At 33.9% G+C, this 25248-nt stretch overlaps 1 protein-coding gene across 13 annotated transcripts in view; it reads left to right on the top strand.

Moving 5' to 3' along the window:
• The window catches only part of Cep112 (centrosomal protein 112), a 607347-nt gene that overhangs the window by 49668 nt on the left and 532431 nt on the right, over window positions 1-25248 (top strand). For 12 of the 13 annotated variants that reach the window (XR_010045020.1, XM_063241684.1, XM_063241681.1 and 9 more), the window contains 2 exons: window positions 17942-17989; window positions 18249-18326. Coding sequence is in view for 11 of the 13 variants with exons in the window: in XM_063241684.1 (XP_063097754.1) it covers window positions 17942-17989; window positions 18249-18326 (126 nt within the window). In the remaining 2 variants the exon portion in view is untranslated. Of the gene's footprint in view, window positions 1-17941; window positions 17990-18248; window positions 18327-23142; window positions 23186-25248 lie in introns of all 13 variants that reach the window. The other variant, XM_063241690.1, reaches the window with a different exon arrangement.

The following is a 25248-nucleotide window of genomic DNA, read 5'->3' as shown; positions in this document are numbered from 1 at the left end:
TGTGATGCTTGACTTTGCCCATAGCTCTTGAAACTTTGGTGCACATTTCTTACTACATATAATACTTTTCACAGTTACTTAACTGTTTAGGGGAATCAAACTTTGATTTTTATAGTAGAATGAAAAGGAAATTTGTAACATATTTAATGTAAGTCTTAAATAGGCCTACTTTGAATTTTTTTTTCACATTTTCATTGTTCAAAATATACCATAGATGTTTTCATTTTTTTGTAGTTAAAATACCTGTTTATCAGGCTAAATAATATCTCTTCATCAGAATAGGCTAATATAAATATCCAATTTATTAGAAAATTTAGATTTTAATTTGATTTTAATTGTTTTAATTGATTTTAGTTTATATGAGAATGTTTGGGTAGCTTTGTTTTCTTCCTCTAAAAGATCAGTTAATAACTAGAGTTAAATTTTGTGCTCTAGATTAAGGGTACAATTTTTATGTTGGTGACCTTCCTGTTAACACCTTCAGATATATTTGATATCCTAGATGTTTCATTTTTCTAATGCTTTCTTAATATATTTTAAACATATGTCATGTGTGACTCGGTCACAGAATAAAATGTTGTGCTCTGCATGTTTGCTATTTCTAAGTTAATTTGAGTGACTGCATGGATGGAGTGTTTAGAGTATTCAGCCTTTATGCAGTGACTTTGTATCACTGAGAAACATCTGAAGTCACTCATTTGAAAAAAGCTACAATTTATGAATCATTGACTATTTTAAATTGTAGCATCTATTGTTTTAAATTGAATTTAATACTTTATAATTTAGGCAGGGAATATTGGAATATTTTGCTGTTAACTAGGGATGATTTACAGCTCTCCTTTTTTTAAAGCATTATAATCTTAAGGTCATAGGAAAAAAGATTTTTTTCTGGTTTCTAGAATGTTTCTATGAATTTTATTTTAGAAGTGGGGTATATGTAGGAGAGGAAAAATGGCGGCTTGATAGGAAGCTGGATAGAGAAACTGCGGGGAAAACAGCTCAGATGTTAGAATTTGACAACATAGAGAGGGCCAGACGATTGGACAATGAGTCTTATTAAGCCAGGAGGAAACCAAAGGGAAAAATAAAATTAGGAAGAGGAAGGAAAAGCACAGGTGGAGGGCTGAAGCCCGACACACTCACAGAGATCCATTCTACATGCTGTAGCTGCAGCTGCCGATAACAGGAGTCAATGAGTCCCAGGCCCTTGATGGGAGGATGTGGCGCAGTTTGGCGTGGAGCCAAGGTGGAGAACTTTATTGTCTCTCAGTCAGTACTGGAAATTGGGTTCCACAGAGCAGCTGGAACTGCTTGGCTACTCCCGAGGAGGCCATGGAGAGGACCATGCGCCTGGGCGCCAAAGCTGGGCGCCACACCGCACAGTTTTCTGAATAGGCAGGATGCTGATCTAGACATGGAAAAACCACATCAAGCTAGAATCTACTTCTGCGGAGGAAGGCAAACTCGAGTGGAGGGCTGGAGCCCTAGGCGCTCACTGAGACTGGTTTGCGCTGTGCTGGGAGTGCCATGGAATCAGGCGATTCAAGGTCAAGCTGAAGCCACGGTCGCTGATGATGGGAATTGTTGAGTCCTGAGCCCTTGGCGGGAGGACACGGTGCAGCAGGGAGTGGAGTCAAGAAGAAAAACTGGATTGATTCCTGGTGAGTGCTGGAGATTGGGTCCCACGGCTGCTGTCACTGACTGGAGGACATCTTGGAGTTGGGCAGACCCCGGTGTCGTGGTGGTGTCAGTCGGCCACCCCTAGTACAGAGAGGACTGGTGGGCTCTGTTGGGGCTTAGCTACACCTCTGGTTGGGACCCAGTGGCCAGGGACAAAACGGTCATGACTCTGTGATGTCCACAAGGTACAGCCTAAGTCACTGAAGGAAATTGCGGGTCAACTGGCTCAGAGGATTGAGGCTAGCCTGCACTGTCCCTGCGTCCCTGCATGTACCTCAGATAACAGCAAATTGGAGAGGGCAGCAAAACCCCAGTCAGCACGCTTCGGAAAGACCCTAAGCAATACGGAGAGGGCCAGAGATCTCCAGGACACACCTGTCTGAAAGAAACCAGAAACATGACAAGAGATAGAAATTTAAAAAAAAGCCCTCCAGCCACTGACCCTGGGAAAATAAGCCCAGAAGAGGTAAATACAGAAGAGAACCAGTGCAGTCATCATGCAATATTAGACACAGCATCAGCAGACATAAAGAAATACCTTCGTGACCTCATAGACGAATTTAAAACTGTACTTCTGATCCAAGTGAGGCAAGATATAAAAAGATTAATTAAAGAAATGATAAGCCCCTCCCAAGAGAACACAGATGGAAGAATGGAGTAACTCAGAAAAGGAAGAGAAACCTTTGATGAAGAATATTAACCAAATCTAGAATACATGAAACAGATCCAAAGAGATTATCAGGAAACTAAAAACTCCATTGAAAGCTGGCAAAATGCCTTGACAGAAACTAAAGTTAGCCTTTCAAAACTTGAAGAGAGATTTATGATGTGTTATTGTGAAAGAAAAGATCTCTTAAAAATAACAAGGAACCAGGAAGAAACAAAGGCTAGAAGATGACAAGAGGATTTATAACTTAAGAATAAAAAACATGAGCGAAGAAGCAGGAGTAACCACAAATGAACTACAAAGACTATTCACAGATATAATTAAGGAAAACTTCCCAAGCATAGGAAAAAGAAATGATATCCAGATAAATGAGGCATATAAAACTCCAGCCACCTACAATCAAAACAGATCTACCCCCAGACATATAATAATCAAGATTTCAGAAATCCACGAGAACAGAATATTAAAAGCAGCCAAGAAAAGAAGCAGATTACCTACAAAGGAAGAATTATCAAAATAATGATAGACTTATCAATACAAACTCTCAAATTGAGAAGAAACTGGGGGGAAATAGTCCAAGCCCTGAAATAAAAAAAACCTCCAAACAAGACTAATGTACCCGGAAAATTCTTTCTCAAAATTAATTGAGAAACAAGGTATTTCCAAGACAAGGAAGAAGTTATCATGGCCTTGTGGGAGTTCATGGCCACCAACCCAACCCTCCAAAAAATACTGAAGGACATTCCAGAGAGAGAGAGGAAAAAAACCGAGGATTCCAGCAACAGTGGCAGAGAGGCCTCAATGAATGGGGCAGACAGTGGGATGAAGGAGTAAAGTGGACAAATAATAGCAGAAGAATAGAAGAGCAGAGATGAGGCAGAGATGGTAAACTATAATGTTTAATATAGATAGCTTTGATACACTAACAAAAAAGAAACACAGGCAGAGTAGTTTAGAGGCAGGATCCATTGAGATACTCTGAATAAGAATTACACTCAACCTAAAAGAGGGTTACTAAACTGAGAGTCAAAGATGAGAAAACAGTGCTATATGTGACAGGAAACCAGAGAGAAATAGGGACAACTCACCCAACAGCTGCAGATAGGTTGGAAAGTTATGACACTTTTGTGCAGTGTAGAACTACACAGCTGGAAGGAAGGAAAACCTTGTGGCTCTATTAAGTAAAGGAGTACAGCTCAAGATCAAGCTCAGGGGTAAAAAGGTTCAGCATTACTCAGAGAGGTAACAGATTGACCCCCTAGTCTAAAAACTAAAGGAGCTAATGGGACCCATAATATACAAAGCATCCTGAGAAAGGGAAAGGTGAGGAATTGCCTAAAAAAGGAAAGAAGAGGACATTGTTAGAAGTATGTCAGAATTTAGAAGCCAGAGTAGTCTTATTGCTCTGTTTAGTTTGATTATATTTTGTTCCAGTCTGCCTACTCATATGAGATTTGAGGACACAGACAGCTAACCCAAAAATAGCAGGATATACCACAGTAACTATTCTTAATTTCCTATTAACTTAAACTGAAACCCTATATTACTTACATTGTCTTGCTATGACTGATCTTATTTGAAGCTGGTTTGTTAGATTACTATTTTGCCTTGACTGATTTTATTTGAATTTGGTATGCTTGATAGTATCAAGTTTAAGAGTAGAGGCAACTACTCTGAAGATGACAAGATGTAAAAGATATCTATTCCGGTTTTGATTATTAACTGCTTTCAAGTCCTACAATGTCTTCAAAGTTGTGTTTTTGTAAAAATAGCTATGTAATGTTATGCTTAACTGTATAATGCCTGCTGATGTGGAAAATTCTATTGAAAATAACAAGAGAAAGCATAGTAACTATTGCAGATCACCTAACATTATGGTCTTATATGTCTTTTTCATTTCGTGTTTTTCTAGGAATTTGTTTTGTTGTCTTGTTTTTATCTGTTTTTCCCTATAATACAAAAAGTATAGATGTACATGTAGAGATTCACACATGGGAAGAATTTCTAAATTGTTCACGGGAACAGATTATACACGTAATACTTTAAAGAAGAAGAGACACTAAGAAACCTAATGCTAATTCTGTAGCATTATGCTATAAAATCTAGCAATATTATCATTCACTGTTCAGAGTGATATTAGTCTAGTCTCTTATGTTCAATTTCAGCATATGTAAAGATAAAGACAGCTGCTTCGAAGAGAATGAGACATTATGGTAGTCATTACTGACTTCCTCAAAACAGGTCTTGAAGACCTAAAAAGCCTTCATCATCCTGTAATGATTTGATTAATTCTATAATGTTCAGTATATACTCAATGTGTGTGAAGATGGGGACAACTATTTGGATGAAAACTAGAGACAATAAGATAGACAGTGAAGATCTCCAGTGGACTTGCTTTGAGATCTGTGTTTCTTTAAATTGTTTCTTTATGTGAACTGTTCTGTTCTGTTTTGTCATGTTAATTTTACCGTCTTTAAGATAAAAAACAAGTGTGTAGGACTGATAACCATATTACTAAGTTTTTGTTGGATCATTGAGCAGAACTGTTTGCAGTGTCATTATTTGAATGTCACTTTGTATGCTTTAATTTTGTAACTTGAACAACTATTTCTAAGATGACAATATGTAACTTATCAACTAGTGATTTCTTACTGTTTATTTTTCTGAAATTCCATATTATTTCTATCCTTTTTTCTGTTTTCTCTTTAAAAAAAAGAAGTGCAGTATATGATCTTAGCAGGCAATAAAAATCATAATCACGACACGTTAAGCAGGTGTTTGAATCTCCTTTCCTATTTTTGTAGGTATAGGAGTGGATGAGGAAAAATTAATTTATTGACCGAATTAAAAGCTTCTGTTAGCTTGGTGTGGTGGAACACACCTAGAATCCAGCATTCAAGAGACTGGTGGGGGGCGGGGGGGGGCGGACGATTGTTGTGAGTTTGAGGCTGGTCTGGGCTATTTAGTGAATTGAAAGCCATTTGTACTACATAGTGAGCCTCCTTCTCTGAAACACCCAAAAAACAAAAGGCAATCAAAAGAAAAGAAAACCTAAACAAGGACAACAGAAATCTTATGTTGCATAAAACTTTCAATTTGTAACAATAGCAATCATGATCATTACTGATAGTTTAAAGGAGAAATACATAGCTTTTTATAAAAAAAATTGTTACTGTTATGCTGTAACTGAATTATATTCATTTTGAAATCTTATGCAAATTTTTGTCTTCTTTTTTCTCATTTTTTAAAATCCTTTCCCTTTTTAGTTTTCTTTCTTCATCATGTGTTTCCTATTATAATTTAATTGGGAGGTAGTACATTGGTTTATTAGTTTAGAGTTCTTTGAGATGAGATTAGTTGGGATAATTGTTGTTAAATCAATATGTTAATTCATTTTTATATACTTTTATATGTGGCTGTGTTTTTCTTTTCTTTTTTTGTGGGGGGTACTCGGGATTGAATTCAGGACCTTGCACTTGCCAGACAAGAGCTTATACTGTTGTACTATATCAAGTCCTGTGGCTATGTTTTCCCATCCTGTTTGAGAAACTTTTCATACTATGTAATGCTCTGAAGAAAAACTGACTTGACGGTGTTGATATTTTATACTTTTGCTTGTGATTCTCTACAAATGAGTAAATATATCAGATTTTGTAGTTTAAACAAAATTACTTAAATAGTTATACAGATTGTTAATATAACAAAATTTCGATAAGACAAATTCTCACTATTTTAGAATATAAAAAATCTGGAAATATTTACTCAAAATGTTAGTGGATAATTTCTATGTGATTAAATGTATTTATTTTCTTAACATTTCATGTTTCTAATTTTTATTTTACATATTTATTATGCATAAAACAGCCATAAAATACCAGTAGTTTTTCAAAGGTGCATTTGGATATGAAACTATATTTAGAGTTTTATTTGAGAAGTTGACATTATTTCTTTTTTTTTTTTTTTGTCTTTTTCCTTTTTTATCGGTACCAGGGATTGAACTCAGGACTGCACATTTGCAAGGCAGGCGCTTGTGCCACTGAGCTAAACCTCCAGCCCCATTTCTTTAAAAAATGGATGTAAACTTTCATTGTGTCAATGGTAGAATAATCCTTTTGTAGCCTAGCTCTCCTACAACCAAAAACTCTGTACAGAATACAAAAATCAACCATGTACGTATTCTGAAAGGTGAACAATAATTGGCGGATTAGGGAGGAATACATGCGGAATGGCTGATATAACTGCAGTGTCCTTGATTCCTGTTTGCTTCTGTTTTGCTGCTATAACTTATATATTTGACTGCAAGGTGGGCCGAATTAGGGGACTGTATAGTGGATTTAGACAGCAAAAGAGCACATCTTTTCTGCCAGAGACTCAGAAAAGGACAGGGAGAGTATGTGTGAGGAGAATGTTTTCCTTTCTTTTCCTGGCCCTGACTCTAAAGCAGCCCTAGTTGAAAACTGTCCAATTGTGTTGCACTGGTAGCAGTTTGGGCTGATCTGTCTGGATGAAAGAACAGGAACAGTTACCTCGACCATGCAGAGAGTGCTGGTTGGCACCAGCTGAGGAGTGACACCAAAGTTGTCATGCTGAGAGAATTAAACTGTGCTGACATAAGCTAACCAGCTTGCTATGTTAGTAAACAGGTACATAGCAGCAAAAACTACTAGAGAGAAGGGAATGAGTGTTCATAGTTGCTATGCTATCATACCTGAAATATCCAGTTATTGAGAAAAATATGTAAGACATACAAAAAATAAAATAAAACAAAGCAATAATACCATCAACTAACCAAATAAAACCAGGAATCTGTCATACATACTTGGGGAAAAAGTCAGACAACAGTAACTGGCTGTGAGAGACCCAGAGGCCAGATTGAACAAAGACAAGACAGCAATCATTAAATATAGAAAATATCAATAAAAATTTTAAAATAAGGGGATGGATATGATCAAAATATATACATTGAAACCCAGTGTTTTATAAAATTAATAGACTAATAAATTTTTAGAAAAAGTATAGAAACCATATGGAAACTCTGAAATTAAACTGTGAAAACTTCATTATTGTAGGTACTCAGCAATAGATGTGAACTAGCAGAAGAATCAGTGACCTTGAAAATAGATTCAAACTGAAGAACAGAGAAAAAAAATGTCAGTAAAGTGGACATTGACTCATAGAAATGTGGAATTCCACTAAAAGTATTAGCATATGGGTAATACAGATACCAGAATGAAAAGACAAGAACAAAGGAGTATCTCATTTTATTTAACAGCTTTTGCATAGCAAGAGAAACCTCCAACAGAGTGAACAGACAAGCCACAGAGTAGGACAAGGTTTTGCCAGATGTTCCACAGATAAAGGACTACTATCTAGAATGTATGAAGAACTAAAAAAAATGAGACCAACAAATGTAAAACCCAATTTAAAAAACGGGCATCTGAAATGAATGGATTCTTCTTAGATGAAGTACAAACAAGAAATAAATATGTGAAAAAACATCACTGGTCATTTGAGAGATACAAATTAAAACAACACTGAAATACCTCCTTACTCCAGAAAGAATGCCTATTATCGAGAAATCAACCAATAACAAATAATGATTGGGCTATGGGGACAAAAGAACCCTTTTCTACTCTTGGTCAGAGTAGATTCGTGCAACTACTACAGAAATCAGAGTGGAGATTCCTCAAAAATCTAGGAGTAGCGGTCCCATTTGACTTAGTTATTCCTCTTCTTTTATTTTCATGAATTAAAAGCATCATACCTCAGCAATATATGCACACCCATGTTTATAGTGGCACAATTTGTAATAGCTAAGTCTTGGAAACACACCAGATGCTCATCAGTTGATGAATGGCTAGGGAAATGTGATTTTTTAAACACATTGATGTATACTGTGCCATAAAGAAAAGTAAGCTGGAGAAATTTGTAGGTAAATGAATGCACCTTGAGAGCATACTCTTAAGTGGAATAAGTCAGATGTGTGAATACCTCATTGTTTCTCTGGTGTGATAAACTGTAAGTATAAATAAGGACCAAAATGTAATAGATATTGTGAAATAGAAGAAAATGTTCCAGTGGGAAGGGGATCTAGTGAGGAGGAAAGAGGAAAGGAAGAAAGAAAAGAAAGAAACAATGATGACAAAATGAAGAAAAATGGAAACAAAGCTTTTGTAAATGAGGGGAAGACAATTGAATGGAGGGTGGGGAGATGAGGGAAAAGAATCAAGTTAAGTCATGTAGAAGTGCAAATTTCCTGTAACAAATCCGATCATTATGTACACCTTAAATGTACCACTAAGCCTAATTAAGTAAAAAAGAAAAGGAAAATACCAAAGAAGCAGAAATTATATTTGAAAACATGAAGCTGAAAAAATTTTTAATTTCATGAAAACCATTAATTTGTATACCTAAGAATTCAGTAAATTCTAAGGGAGGGTAAATAGATTTTTGTACATAGACAAGTTTTAATAAAACTTTTGAAAGGCAAAAAATAAAAGCTTGAAAGCTTGAAAAAGAGAGGAAAGAAGAAAGTTCTAAATCAGTTATTTAAACTCCTACCCAAAAAAAGTGGAGAAAGAAGATCAAGTTAAACCCAAAGCAAGAAGATGAAGCAAATAGTAAATATTAAAATAGAAATAAGTGAAATTGAATGCAAGAAAGAAATAGAGAATCTCAGTGAAACCAAAAGCTGGATATTTACATGATAAAAAAAAACCAATGAATTTTTAGACAGACTAACCAATAGTAATTAGAAGGGTGTGTTGCTAATATTAAGAATGAAAGAGGAGACATTCCCACAGACAGTGCAGAGATTCAAGGTAAAATAAAGAATTATTGTGGACAATTCCATGGACATAAATTTACTGCGTACATGATGGAATGCAAACTGCCAGAACTCATTCTAGAAGAGATAATCTGACCACTCCCGTATCTTCTAAATAAAGTGAACCTGTCATTAACAGTCTTTCAAGAAACAGAGCTCCAGACCCAGATGGTTTCATTGCCAAATTCTGATTAAATAGGAGAAATGATACCAGCTGTATGCAGGAGTTATCACTTCATTATAAGACTATTTTAATACCAAAATAAGAGATGAGGGAAATACTTAGATATCACATATCTGACAAGACTTTTTATCCAAAATATATAAAGAAATAAAACTCTAAGAAAACAGCCAAATGAAGTGACAAAAGATGCTGCAGTGAAATTGAGCAATCAGAATGGGTAAAAGAAGCAAAAATCTCTCAGTGCCAAATGTTGCTGAGGATGAGGAGCAAATGGGGCTCTGACTTGTTCCTGGGGATGTAAAAAATAGTTTAAAAGTTTTTTCTTTATAAAATAAAATATACATTCACCATACGATCCAGCAGTCTTACACCTAAGCACTCATATGAGATGAAATCTATATCAACACAAAACCCATATACAAGTATGTATAATAGTACCCTGTTTATTTTGTAATTGCCCAAAACCTGTAAATAATCCCAAATGTCTTTAACTGGAGAATAAATTATATATACCTCCATACAGTGAATTCTTAGTGATCAAATGACTCAGCTATCAAATCATACAGTAAATTCAATGAATTTCACATGTACTTCATAGACCAAAGGAGCTGAAAGTCTGTTTTTAATTGCATTTATGTGATAATTATGGAAATGGCAAGCCTAGGAGGGTAGAGGACATAGTACTACTTTCTGAGTACTAAAGATTACAGAAAATTTGACCACAATGATGTAAGCACCAGGGAATATTTTTAGTGTTCACAAAACTGTCCTAATTTTATTTTACTGCATATTTCCACTGAATAGATTTGTTAACAGTCATAGATCTCTAAAGTGAATTATAATTAAAAATTTATAAAAACAAATACAATCTATTTTCAATGTGAGTCAACTATGAGACAGTATATTACTATCTTGACACACATTTTATTTTTTAAGGGAAAGAAAGAAATCACTTGTTTCCGTGACTTACAAGTATTTTTCATTTTTAACTAGCTCTGTACAAGTGAAGTCTATCAGACAATACTTTTTTTATTAGGATTTCTTCTTTTAAAAGTCATTATTTACTTTGTGTCACCTTTCTGAAAGAACTAAAAAATATTTTAAGATGTGAGTAATTGCTGTGGTTGATTTTTAAATGGCATGATGGTTTCTGACTGTGAAAAAAATATGGTTACAGAACAGAGGCCGTAACAGAAAAGGATATAAACTTACAAGTTTTCATGTTGCTATGGGGTATTTATAAGTCCAGTCTAACTAGGGCAAAAGACTTTTTCACTGTCTCTATTTTAATAAAAATAAAGCTAAAACATTGTTTTCCTTTCCTTATTTTACCTGAAAAATAAAAACAAAATACAAGAAACAAATCCAAATTTTTGTGTATAAAAATGGTAATTAAAACCAAGTGTAGACTTCAGTGGGATCTTGTTTATGATGTGTTCTAGGAGGTTCTTTTCTGATCCTCATTGTTTGAAGATCTGTGTGTGTGTCTCACTTATCTGTCTGTTAAATTCTTTTCCATATATTGAAATTATATTATTTAAATAAAAAGTTTTTATGACATTTATGCTGTTTTCTGATTTCTCATATTCCTGTCAATCTTTGATTAATCTTCTATGCAGTCTATCTTTTAGCAGCTGTTAGATCCTTTTTTCATATTCTCTAGTTGTTTTTAAGGTATTTCTCACTAATTGGTCACTGACAACAGCCCTGTCTTCTAGTAGTTCTGATACTCTCTCTTCACATTGGTTACTTCTGAGGCCTATACTTTTGGAAGTATTTTTAATTTCCTGAATTTGTATTTGGAGACTTTTTATGGGTTCTAATTCTTTCCTACCCTGGTGTCTTTGTTATATTCTCTTTGCTAAGATAAAATACATGATATTCAAAAGTTAAAGGAAAAAAGATTTATTTTATCTCCTAGAGGTTTAGTCCCTTTTTGGTTGGCTCCAAGGAAGGGCCACATTGCAGAGGGACATGACACTCCATGGCTCGGCAGGCAGGTAGCAGTAGAATTCCTTCAGTTTCCCTTTTATTCCATCCAGGCTTCAAGCCCAGAGTAGATCGTCCTTCTTCAGTAAATCCATCATCCACACCCAGAACTGGTTAAATCCACCAAAGAACTAACTGGTATCACACAACATTGATTCACCATCACATATCCATGATCAAGTATCACACACCCTTGATCTAGTCACTCCTGAAAACCCCACCTATCAGCACATGAGGGATTGGGGAACTATTAGATACAAGCCATAGAACCTGGTTATTCATGCTTGCATTTTTTGTTTAGTTTAACTAGCTTTATATTAGTGTCTTCTGTATACTTCCCTAATGTTCTGTTTATTTGGCTTGATATCATTACTTTCATCTTTTGTGAACCTTTCTGACCTGTTTTGTTATCTCCACTGATATCATTTTGAATAATTCTCATTTTTGGGTTTTTATTTCTTTTTTTCTCCATATATCAGCTCCAAGGGAACTGGGAGATTTTGGAAGCATTTTGTTGGATTGTCCTCCCACGTTTCTGTTTTTTGTTTGTTTGCTTGCTTGTTTATTTTCCTCTGTTGAGGCTTGTGGATTGATACAGTGGATATCTTTGTTTCTAATATAGAGACCTCTTTAGTTAATGCCTGCTTTTCAGTTGTGTCCTTTGGCCATTGCTAGCCATTTGTCTTTGCCTCTGTCCAGGATCCAACCTCCATTTATTTGGGAAGAGAGGTTAAAAATATTTGGCCCAGTTTTCTAGTGATGGACCACAGTATTATTAATGACCCCATGACAGTGCTAATATTGGCATCCCAAGAAAACCAAATAATAGTAACAGTAATAAAATGAACATCAATTATAGCTTCAAATATAAGGGATACAGTGACAAACCTGTAAGGACCAATGATGTACCACTGTTAACCACAGAAAAGAGACCTATAATTATAGTAAAAATATTAAAACAAACCACTACATTGAACTTCTGTTGACCTACAGTGAATATGTATTAAAGGAATACCTTTATCTGTGCTAACAATTGAATTATATTCACCAAGCAGTAGCATAAAGATAACTAGCTGTCTAGAGGGTTGTAAAGTTTAGTAGTTATCCTAGTAAAGGAAGAGTGGGTGGAGAACCCGAGAGTAAAAAAAAGCACAATTTGAAAATTTAATGGGATAAGATGAAGAGAAAGAAATGGAACTAGGGCTCTTGTTGATAAACAGGAAAAGGACAAAAAAAAAAAAGATAAAGCAAAAATGAGAAATGAAGGATAAGAAGAGAAAAAAATTGAATGGGAAAAAGGAAATAAGAGAGGAAAACTAAAAGAAGAATAAGAGGAAGAAAAACCCAACCTTGCAAAAACCCAGGTAGAGGGAAAGTAATAATATAAAGTAGAAAAGTTAGGAGATTAGATCAAAGAAAAAATTCCTATGTTTGCGAATGAGCAGTTTCTTCACAAGATCTGTAGTCCTGGGATCCAGCCTGTCTGATTTTCTCTACCTGTCTTTAGGGTCTACGGGATTGTCAGGTGCCCTCCCTGCACCAGTGGCCCCCAGACTGTGGTTAGTGTGTCCTTGCTCCTGTTGGTGGGCGGGGGATGAAGTAGCCTCTGCTCTCTGCTGGATGCAGGCCAATGGGCAGGTGTTGTAGGGGGCTCTAAGTCTGAAGTTAAGTCTGGTTGCTCCTTTCTCATCCAGGATGTTGTCCTGGTTGAGGATCAGTTTGGTTCCTCAGCCCTTGTCCCTGCTGCTGTGCGCTGTGGGGAAGCACAGTGTAGAGCTGTTTTGGCATTGGTGGATGCTTGCTTCCTTGCCTCACGGGATGCTACTCTTTCAGTGTGGCTCTGTTTGCTCCCATGGGGGAGGGGTGCTGCTCATCTCATGTATGTCAACTTTCTTGCATGAGGAACTCCTTTAAATTTTTCAGATTTCTAAATGGTTTAAATATTTTTCATGTGCTTATTAGCTATTCAGAGCTCATTATTCATCAAATGTAATTCAGGTTCCCCCACCCCCATTGTTTCTAGAGGTATGTTTGTCTTTTTTTCCCTTCAGTTTTAAAGACAGTCTACATATTTTGGAGAATCATTTGTGCAGACATCTGTGCAGGTACCAGTTTGAACCTTGCCTTGTTACTTTGTTTGTATCTTTTTTGGAGACAGTTTCCACTTAAAGTGGTTAGATTTATTGATTTCTTTCATGTTTATGCTTTTTGTTTCTTATTTAAGAAATCTCTACACTGAATCATAAGATGCTTTTTTTTAACATTTTCTTTCTAAATTGTATTTTTTAAATAGTAAGTGTTTAATTCTTTGGGATTTATTATGTATGTTGTGAGGCAGTGATCTTGTTTTTCTTCCATTTATTTTTTATTTGAAAAACAAAACAGAAAAAAAGAATAGAAATGATACAGAATTTCAGAAAAGAAAAAAAATAGGGTTTCTTTGATTTATTAATACACTTATTTTCTTAATAATTTTTAATGCTAAATCACAAATCACTTTTTCATATGCAACTTAATAATTTATTTATGGGGTAGTGTGTTAGCTAGAAACTGTGCATTGAGTTTTAGTCTTTTCTCAAACTAATAATACTCTCGAGTAATGCTGGATGTGGCAGCAAACCAGAGTCTGGGCCGTCATGCTGTAGAGTGTTAATGAACTGTGAGGCTTGTTTTGTTAGGTATGTTCAATGATTTTGACTTATATGTGTTATCTGGATATAGTATTTGTTATCTGGATACAGTTGCATTCTACTTCAAAGATCATATGTACCCTTCAGTTTCTTTCTTGTGTATTTTAGTTGGTTTTATTCACTTATTTTCATTAGTTTTGTGATGTATTTCTGAGTTCTTGCATATTTGAAATGGTGTTTTATGGTTTTGCTTGAAAGAAATCTAGATCATATAACAAAATATTTAGTTCGCATTTTCATTCCCTGAGTTTCAAAAATATATTGTTCTACTGTTATCTTCCACTGCATGATTTATGTAACAACTGAGAAGTATTTTGTGTTGTTTTTGTTTTACTTGTAAATGTCTTAAGTCTTCTTGACTGGGCTCCAGAGAAACTTTTAAAGAATTCATCTGTAAAGTTTAATGTTTTGAGTTTCACTATATTGTACTCTGAAACATATTCAGTGAATCACATTGAATTTTGTTCTTATAGTTTGTGTTTCAGAGTTAATGGATGGTTCTGGGTCAATCTGATAAAGTAAAGAATGAAAATATTCAATATGGTGCTTCAAGATTTATTTTACAGATGTTTTCTTAATGTTTAAATATCTGTTTGTGTTCAATTTATTTTCTTCTTTAGTGAATCTGAACATTTATTGGAATTATGTTGTTTTTTAAAAACCAATTCCTCCCTGAGTTTTTGAAATTCATACTTTTAATCTTATTTTTTAGTTTTAATTTTAGTTCCTATCTTATGTATCTCTTGCTGTTACTTCATTTGTTATCTTTTTTCTTTTTTAAAAAAAAAATTTTTTTAACCGGTACCAGGGATCGAACTCACGACCACACGCTTGCAAGGCAGGCAGGGGCTTATGCCAATCCCCAGCCGTCTTTTTTTCTTATGTAACTCTTAATTTCTTAGGTAGATTTTGTCTGAGTTTTTTTCTTGAGTGTTGTTGGCTCCTGTTTAACACCTTTTTAAGCTTATTTTATGCTGATCTTATTATTCTTTATCTATGAAGTTATTTCAAAGTTGTATTTGAACATTGTAGTAATTGTGAAACAAAAATACTATGAAACACTATAAGAGTGGCCTACAGTAAATTATTGTACAAACAATCTCATGTAGTAGAGTCATGGATAGTGGGAATCAAAAGGAATGTGTTGCTCTTTTTTCTTTTTTTGTAGATTTTTTAAAAAGTATTTCCTTTGTCAGAACATACTTAATTTGATTTTCTATTCTATTGTTGTGGATATTGGGCTTTTTGTGATTATTTATGTTAGTTTTTAAACAGAATCATCAAGATCTTATAAGAGATGGTAGTTTCTTTAGCTTATTTATTTTTAGTTCTGGAATGTCCTCTTCTTCCATTTTGAAGTTGTTTCTTTAATGAATGGTGCCTTTTGTGATTGGCATTTTGGCATATCTTTTGAGTTTTGATTCTGTTTTGTTTCTGTAGAAGCGTATCTTCAACTACTTTTTTCTTTCTCTTTCTCATGGACGATAAAATGCCTTTCGATCCTGTAAGTAATTTCTTCCCAAGCTCTTTTTTCTTCTTTTTCACTTTTTTTCTTACGTTCTCTGTTCTTGATTTCTGTCACTCTGATCTCTTAGGATCGTGTGTGTGTGTGTGTGTGTGTGTGTGTGTGTGTGTGAGAGCACGGGTGTGCAGAATGCATGAGGTTAGGCCACTCTTCTTTCATATCTCAGATTTTGCTGATATCTATGTTCTACCACCCTGAGAAGATACTTCCTTTCCCCCATAACTTTCACTCTTTAATTTGGCTCAAGATCTGGTTCAGTTAATTTAGGGTGTTTGGCCATTTACATGTTGATCTAGGAATTTGTATTCTCTTTCTTAATAAGCTACAGGCATGGGTGAGCAGCATTTGTATTTGGTTTCTTAATTGTTCTCTGGGAGGATGAGATGAGAAATATAAATTCAGACAATTGCTGTTTATCTTGTCAGGTCTGGGTTTCAGGTCAAAGAAAATTACTTTGGAATTTCTCCTAATTTAGGTGCTAAAATATATTTACTCATGAGATCCTATCTGTTTCTATAGAGATCTTTTTCTATTTTACTGGATTAAATTCTGTTTTAATTTTATTTACTCTGTATATTTAATTTTTTACTCATTTTTACTTTCAAATTGAGTGTGAATTGTTCATTGTCTATAATTATTTAATGTAATTGTTTGGGGAGTATTTTGGAAATAAAATGAGACTTTGAAGGAACAGAGCCCAATCATACATATTTGAAAAATTATTTTACTTGGGACAAATGATGTTCTCCATAGTGAGAACCACTGCCCTTGGTGTAAGTTGTGTTAGTGTTCATGTAAATTGCGTGATTATTCATGTTGTAAATTTTAAGTTTATGATATAAAGTAATTAGAATTCTGTGGTAATTTTTTCTACCATCTGTGCATGAAATACTTGGGATAGCAATCAGTGTAGCTAGTTTATTATAGAGCTTGTTTTATTTTGAAACAAAAGCAAAAAGAGAAGAGACAAAATAATGTTATAAAATTTCAAATCAACATAATAGGAGATTAACAATGGTTACTATGTTGTGTATTGTTATCTTCAAAGTAGTTGCTCAGATTACTAGATATGGGCATGAAAAGATGATCAAACAATGAAAGCACAAACTATTCTTTTGATGAACTAACAGGTTAGTAGTATGATTATTGATTTAATTATTTCATTGAAAGGCTACTGTGTAATTAGATGTTGTGCTGTGTACAGGAATACAAAAAAATTAAGGAAGCATCTTGTATATTTCTTGCTGTTACTTTATTTGTGCTCCTTGTGCTCATTTTGCAAACAGGTCATCCTTGTAATCATTCTATAAACAAATGTGAAGACATTTAAAGCGTTGTGTAAGAAGGATGAGCCAGGCGACATAGGATGGTTTAGGAGGGGTAAATAGGGAGAGCCAGACATAGTTTGTTCCTTTTCTTTCTCCTTTCCTTTCTCTGTCTCATTCTTTTTTACTCTTCCTTTTTCCCTAATAAATAATTTTAGGCTTGGAAATGAATCCTGAGGATACAATGATAAACAGGGCAGTCATGATTTTATTTTCAGAAATCAAACACTTTTAGAGAAGGTGAATATTCGATCAGAGAAGAGGGTGCATCCAGCGTACTGTGCCAGTAGTAGGTGCTAAGTTTCAAGGGCAAGTTCATTCCTCACTAGTGGTCTTGGGAAAAAGTTGAGGGAAAGATTTCATAGTTTCCAAAGATTCAGATATAGGACAGAGTGTATATTTTCAAGGTAAACCAAGTTGTCCAGTGTCCTTGGAATGTAGGAAATGTTGGGGGAACAAAGCTGCAAAGGTAGATGTAGGGGGAGTCTTCAAAGGAATTTTGTCTTTATATTGCTCTTATGGAATTGTGTCAGAGGATTCAAGAACCACGTATGTCCAAACTGAAACTTGAAGAATGGATAGGTGCTTGATTATGGAGTTTGGAGGAATGGACAAAGAAACCTAAAGAGACAGCACAGGAGAACCCATCATGTTCTAGTAATTATAGATCATCTAGCATTTTAGAAGTATGAAATGTGAGGTAATGAGTAGGGAAAAGCAAGGCTGCAGTTAGGCAGTGAGAGGATGGCAGTAACAGTGCATTTACACATGCAGAAGAATTTATGTTTTCTGTTTATTAGAAGGATGTTAAAATGCATTATATAATACTATAAAAATGAACTAAATATTAAGACGTATAGAAAATGTTTTCATATAGCAGCTTTATATACTATTAATATATATGTTAAATTTTTAATATCAGCAATTCTAATAAATATAACAATATATTATTCATACATACATCTACATTTTATGTGTGTAATATTATGGCTTATTTTGTCAAAGAATTAAAACTCAAAAATTAATAAGTCTTTGTTTTATTTTTTGATTTTTAGATAGAAAATCCCCGGTACTTGAGACAGAAGCCTATCCCATTTTCTCTGGTAGGTAAGAATTCCATTGAAATTTTTTTAGGGACAAATTGTTTTACTCAAATAACCACTAACTTTTTACAGAAAATAATATGAGTTCATGCTATGAAACATAATAGTTTTAATCCTGTCACTTGGAAGTGAATGAAGTATTTCCCCCCAAAGTATTTCTCCCCAATGTGTGGGTTTTATCCATTTTAGAAGTGTATTTTGGGGTTGAGGATAAATTTGACCTGAAAACATATTAAATAAATACTTATTTATTCGACAGATGACTCCCAAGTTCAACTTGAGAAAATCCAGCAGTCTTCATGATGATCATTTTCTCTCTCGAATACATGAGAAGGAGGTAGGGCTGAGATATTGCTGATGTACCTGATTATTAAGACAGTTTTAATAATTTGTATAAGAGGAATTTTCAGGTTCTAGATAGAATAAAGGTACATGTTAGAAAGGAGTTGATTTGGTACAAATAGAAAATCATGATGCAAGTTAGACAGCATTTGAGTGTTTTTTAATCCCCATCTCCCATCTTCAGTGTCCCAGCTCTGCCTATGCTTAGGAGGTATACTGAGAGACTGTGTCCTGAATTTCAAATCTGATGATCAGCTGAAAATGGTAGCTATTAGTATTTTTTTTAAAAGAGAATTTTCTATTTAGCCCATTTTGTAATTATATTATTTTCCTTCTAAAGAATTGCTTATATATTTTAGCTATCATGCCATTATCAATACTTGTCTTGCAAAGATTTTCTCCTATCGCATAGTTACTCTCTTTACTGCTTTCTTGCCTGAGCAGAAGCTTGATTTGTTTCTTTACTTGTTGATTGATTGATTGATTGACTGACTGATTAAGATGGGCCTCGCTATATTACTCAACTGGTCTCAAACTCTTTGACTGTATCTGTCTACTTTCTAGTCTCTTGAGTAGCTAACCCTGTATGCTTCATTTGCGTAAGCTTTTCAGTTGAATATAATTCAACTTGTCTGTTTTTAATTTTCTTACCTGCACTTAGGGTGTCAAATCTAAAAATGTCTTGTTCACCAATATAATGAAGCTTTTCCTTATGTGCTCTTTTAGAAGTTTTATAGTTTCAGATCTTACATTTAACTGTTTAGTATGTTTTGAGATTAGTTCATTAGGATTGATATTGATTCTTTTTCAGATAAATGGTATAGTTCACCAGTGAAACCATCAGATTGTGAGCTTTTCTTCATGAAAATTTTTTTGTTAAAGATTTGATCTCTTGTTATTTGTTGAATTTCCTGTATCTTCAAGATTCAGTTTTGATAGGTTTGTATGTATATAGGAATTTATCCATTTCTTCCAGGCTAGCCAGCCTATCTATTGGTGAATAATTTTTCATGGTAGTCTTTTATGATCTTTATATCTCTGCAATGTAGTTTCAGTGTCTCTTCTAATTTTGTTGAGCTTTCTTTTTTTATTATTGTTTATCTTTTACAACATTTGTTTGTTTCATTGATATTTTTCTAGTTTATTTTTCCTGATCTTTATAATTTTCTATCTGCTACCAACTTTGAGTTTTCTTTTACTAATTTTATATTAAGTTGCTTACCTGACATTTTTGTTTCTTATTAGTATATAAGCATTTAGTGATATAAATTTCCATTTTAGAGCCGCTTTTCCTGTCTCCTGTAGAGTTTGTATTTCCATCCTTATTTTTGAGTTTTAAATTCTTTTTGGCCCAGTGATTGTTGAGGACTATGTTGTTTACTTTTCATTTATTTTTTAGTTTTCTGAAATTCCTTCTGTTACTGATTTCTAGTTTCATACTATTGTGGCCAGAAAAGATAATGTTTTAATCTTAAATTGGTGAGGACTTGCTTTGTGGCCTAACATACATGATCTGTGCATACAGGAGAATATCCTGTGTTAAGGAAAATGTAATATTCTGCTGGTGTTGGATGGACTGTCCCTTATATATCTTTCAGAGCCATTTGGTTGAACATATAGTTCAAATTTGATGTTTTAATTATGTCTGGATGATCTAGCCATTGCTAAAAATGACATATTAAAGTCTCCTATCATTAAATTATAGATTAGCTCCCCTTCATATTTACTAACATTTTCTTTATATTAAGTCCTACTATGTTGGGTACTTATATACCATTTCAAATGATGTATCTTCTGATGAATTGAGCCCATATCACTATATAATGACTGTCTTTATCTTTACCGTTATTATTTAAACTCTAATCTGATATAACTTCCCCTGCTCTTTTTCATTTCCATTTGCATAGAAAAACTGTTTCCAATCCTTCCTTTTTAGTCTCTGTATATCTTTATACATAAAGTGAGTCTCTTGTAGGCAGCATATAGTTGGATTTTGGTTTGGTTTTATTCATTCAGCCGTGGTATATTTTGACTGGGGAAATAAATCTATTTACATTAAAGGTAGTTATGGGATAGGTAATAACTGCTGCCATTCTGTTTACTGTTTCCTCATTGTTTTATGTACCCTTTGTTCCTTTCTTCATTTTTGCTCTGTTTTTTTTTGTGATTAGGTGATTTTTCTGGTGGTATACTGTAATTTCTTCTTACAATTTCTTATAGGCTTTTCCTTTGTGGTTTCCACTTTATAATATCTTATATTTTAAACAAGATAATTAAACTTTTAACCACTGTTATGGTTTGAATATGGGTGGTGTACCCTGAAGACCTATGTGTGAAAGACTTAGTTCCAAGTTGGATGCTATTGGGAAGTGCTATACCTGTTTTGAGGTGGCACCTAGAGGTGAATAGATCAGCGGAGGCATGCCCCTGAGGGAGACTGTGAGTTCCCAGCCTGTCACCTCCCTCTGTGTCATAACTCACAGGGTGGACAGTTTGCTCGGATATGTACATCCTACCATGTCTTATCTTTTGCTGTTAGTAGAGGCCCCAAAGCATGAAGCTACCTAGTCTTAGATTAGATTCTCCAAAATGATGGTGCTAAATAAACTTTTTCTCTTTATAAGTTAATTATCTTGTTTTGTTGTAGTAATGTGCAACTGAATAATACAACAATTTATCTCTAATCAACTGCAAAAACTACACTTTACTCCACTCATTTTCATTTCATTTTGTTGTAATTTATATATATTTTATACTGTATATCTCTTAAATGATTGCAGCTGTTATTATTTTAATAGATTTGTGTTTTAACTTTTTTTGCTAAAGATATAAATGGTTTCTATGCTTTGACTGTGGTATTAGAATATTCTGAATTTGATTTTACTAGGAAATTTTATCTTTCATATGGTTTTGTGTTACTCATAAGTGTCCTTTGCTTTCAGCTTGGTGAATTTCCTTTAGCATTTCTTGTAGGACTGATTTGGTGGTGGTAAACTTCCTCAGCTTTTATTTGTCTGAGAAGATACCTTTTTTTTTTTACTTTCTTTTTTCCCATATTTTTGTAACTTGAATTTTATTTTTCCTCTATTGCTTTAGATTTTATACTTTCACATTTTTTGAAAACATACAATGAAAAATCATAAAACAATAATAGATTAACAGTAAACTATCACCCCACTTCTTCCTGGGCTGAGATTTATTTTGTTGTGAAAGGGAAGGCTGGCTTCATGAGGACTCTGGTATATGATTTTCTTGTTTTCTCTTAAGTGTGTGTATGTGTGTGTGTAGTTCTGGCTGGCCATGAATTCACCATGTAGTCCAGGCTGGCTTCAAACTTGTGACAGTCCTCCTGTGTCAGCCTTTCCATTGGTGGGATTACAGGCATGTGCCACCAACACCCAAGTCTCTTACTATTTTTTTTGATATTTGACAGTTTTGTTATAATATGAATCATTTTTGCTTGCTTTCTGACAATGTAGTTTTGGAGTAGTCTTGTTCAGACTGACTTTGATTGGAGACTTACATTTCCTGTGTGTAAATTTGTGTATGGCTTGAGAATTTTACTATTATTTTTAAATAAGATTCTATTTGTTTGTCTCTCTCTTCTCTTTTATTAGATGTTATAAATTGAATATTTGTTTTTTATGCTACCTCTTAAATTCCATAAACTTTCTTTATTCCTTACATTTTTCCTAATTGTGTGTAACCAATCTTTCAGAGATTTTTCTCCTTAATGAAGTCTGCTTGTGATGTTTTCTATTACATTTTACATTTTAAAATTTTATCTTTTGTATTTTCAGCTCTAGAATATCTAATTGATATTTTATAAAAAGTTTCACTCTTTGTTAAATTTTTCATTTTGATAATGTTTTCCTGATTACATGGAGTTAGTTATCTGTATTTTGTTGAAGTTTTTAAAAATTTCTTTGAAGTGCTGGAATTGTTTTTAAGAAAGTTCACATATTTCTTTTTCTTAGAATCAGCTATGGGAAAATTATGGGTTTTTTTCTGTCATTTTATCACATTTTTTTGTCTTAAATTCATATTTATGCATTTAAAAGAGGGAGGCAGTCAATAAAGTCTTTGGAGACTGGCTTTGTCTGCAAAAGCCATTCACCAGTAAGTCCATCCAGGGACTCTGGACAGGTTGTCTAGCATGGTTCCTAGATGGACTTGCTCCTGAAATTTTGAGGTATGGTTGGCTGGTGCCTGAGTGAGCAGGGATGTGGTACCTTTGTCTAGAGTTTAGCCCTGCATCCTGGTTCCACTGATCGGTCATTGTTTGGGTCCATGATTATGGGCTTTGAGCTTGAGTTCATAAAGGCAAAACTGAAGGTTGGCTCTCCAGGGGCCAGCCTGTGCTGTTGGTTGGTCATAGATGGCTTTTATCCGATTGAGGTAAAGACCATCTATTCTGATTTTCTGTATTTTTCATGAATTAGTACTGGACTATATCAGAAGCTTTTTAATCATCAATTGAGATGTTAATGTGATTTTTTTTGGCTCTGTTGATAAATGATGTATTACATTCATTGATTTGTGTGTGTTGAACCATCTCTGCATCCCTGGGATGAATTCCACTTGGTTATGGTATATAATCTTCTTGATGATTTGCAATTTCTTATTGAGAATTTTTGCATCTATATTCATTAGGGAAATTGGCCTGTAGTTTTCTTTTCTGATTGGATCTTTCTGTAGTTTACTATCAGGGTAATACTTGCCTCCAGGAATGAGTTAGGGACTATTGTTTCCCTTTCAAATTCCTTGAGGAATATTTAATTGGCTTTAAATGTTCTCTAAATTTCTTGTAGAATTCAGCAGTGAATTCATCAGGACCTGGGCTTTTCTTTGTTGGTAAGTTTTTAATTACATTTTTAATGTCATTAACTGATAATTGGTGTTATTCAGACTTTTTATATTTTCTTAATTCAGCTTTGGCAATGTGTATGCATCTAGGAATTGGTCCTTTTCTTCTGTGTTTTCCATCATGTGAGAGTAAATATTTTCAAAGTAGGTGAAATTCTGAATTTTCACAGGATCTATTGTGATTTCACCCTATTCATTCTGCAATGCATGATTTTGAGTTTTTTCTTTCCTTTTTTGACAAGGTTGGCTAAAGGTTTATCAATTTTATTTATTCTTTCAAAGAGCCAATTCTTTGATCTATTGATTCTTTGTATTCCTTTGTTGATCTTATTGTTTTAATTTCTTCTCTTATATTTATAATTTCCTCCCTTGTGTGGGTTTTGGGTTTGTTTTGCTCTTCTTTTTCTAGAAGCTTCAGGTGTAACATTATACTGTTTATTTGCACTTGTTCTGTGTTTCTGGTGTGAGAATTCACCACTATAAATTTCCCTCTTTGTACTACTTTTAATGTGTTGCATAAGAGCTGGTATTTTGTATCTGCATTCTCGTCTAGTAGCAGATATTGTTTAATTTCTTTTTTTATTTCATCTCTGACCCATTGGTTGCGTGGAGGGTGTTATTTAATTTCCATGTGTTTATGAAGTTTTTGTTACCATTAATTTCCATTTTTAAAAAATTTTATTTAAAGAAAAAAAACAAAACAATAAAGGGGTACAAGTAATACAGAATTTAAAAAAAACAGTAAGAAATCATTAGTTAATAGATTACATATTGTCATCTTAGAAATACTTGTTCAAGTTTCAAAATTAAAGCATACAAAGTGGACATTCAGACAGTGAGACTGCAAACAGTTCTGTTCAATGATCCAACAAAAACTTAGTAATATGGTCATCTATCGTACACAACTAAACACACTTGCAGTTGTATCCTTTAGAGCACTTTCTTTTCCTCTCTTTTTTACAATAACAATTACACATTTTGAGTTTTATTACTCGCACAGTTCTTACTACTTTTTTTTTTTTTGGAAGAGAATAAAACCAAATGTGACAAAACAAAGCAGAGTCAGTCAAAACTAAGGATGAACATAGTACTTAATTTCCATTTTTAATGCACTATGGTTAGATAATATTCATGAAATTATTTCAATTCCTTTGCATTTATTTAAGCATGTTTTATGGGCTAGAATATGGTCTGTTTTAGAGAATGTACCATGTGCAGCTGTTAAGAATGCGTATTCTGATGATGTCACGTAAGAGTCTTAAATCATTCACTATGTCACTTTGGTCAGAGGTTTGGTTCAGTTCTGATATTTCCTTGCTGATATTTTGTCTAGTTTATCTATGTCTTTATAATAGGGTATTAAGATCTCCCATTACAAATGTGTTACTGCTTTTCTGATTTTTCATATCTATTGATAATTGTCTAATATAGTTGGCTACTCTCGTATTTAGTGTATAAATATTTGTGATTGTTGTCTCTTGCTCTTGAAGTTTTCCTTTAAACAGTATGTAGTGACCTTTTTAATGCTTTTAATCATTCTTGGTTCGAAGTTCAGACTGCACAGAATAACTACCCTTGCTATTTTTGGGTCCTGATGCATGGAAGATTGTGTTCCATCCTTTGATGTTCAGTCTATGAATTATTTTGAGTTAAATGTTTTTCTTGTATTCATCATATTGTTGGATCTTGTTTCTTGATCCATTCTGCCAGTCTGTTTCTTTTGACTGGTGAATTGAAACCATTGTTTGTAACTGATATGTATTGGCTTATCTTTGTTGTGGTATTTTCCTGTCATTGGTTCCTTGCTTTCCCCCTCTGTTTAACTACTTTCCCTGTGTGGTGGTTTCTTTCTGTTGTTCTGGAAACTGTCACTTTTACCTCTGTGTAGAATATCTTTCAGTACTCTTTAGAGTTTTGTTGGTGATCATAAATTTCTTAGGTTGTTCTTTGTCATGCAACCATCTTATTTCTCTATTAATTTTGAAAGATACATTTGCAGGGTACATCAATTTGGGTTGGAAGTTGTTTACTTTCCAATACTTCACTTCAAG

This window comes from Cavia porcellus, unplaced genomic scaffold (assembly GCF_034190915.1).
Source record: "Cavia porcellus strain 051 isolate PalLab524CR breed Dunkin Hartley unplaced genomic scaffold, mCavPor4.1 scaffold_32, whole genome shotgun sequence".
NCBI lineage: Eukaryota > Metazoa > Chordata > Mammalia > Rodentia > Caviidae > Cavia > Cavia porcellus.
This window is presented reverse-complemented; position numbering and strand designations above follow the sequence as displayed.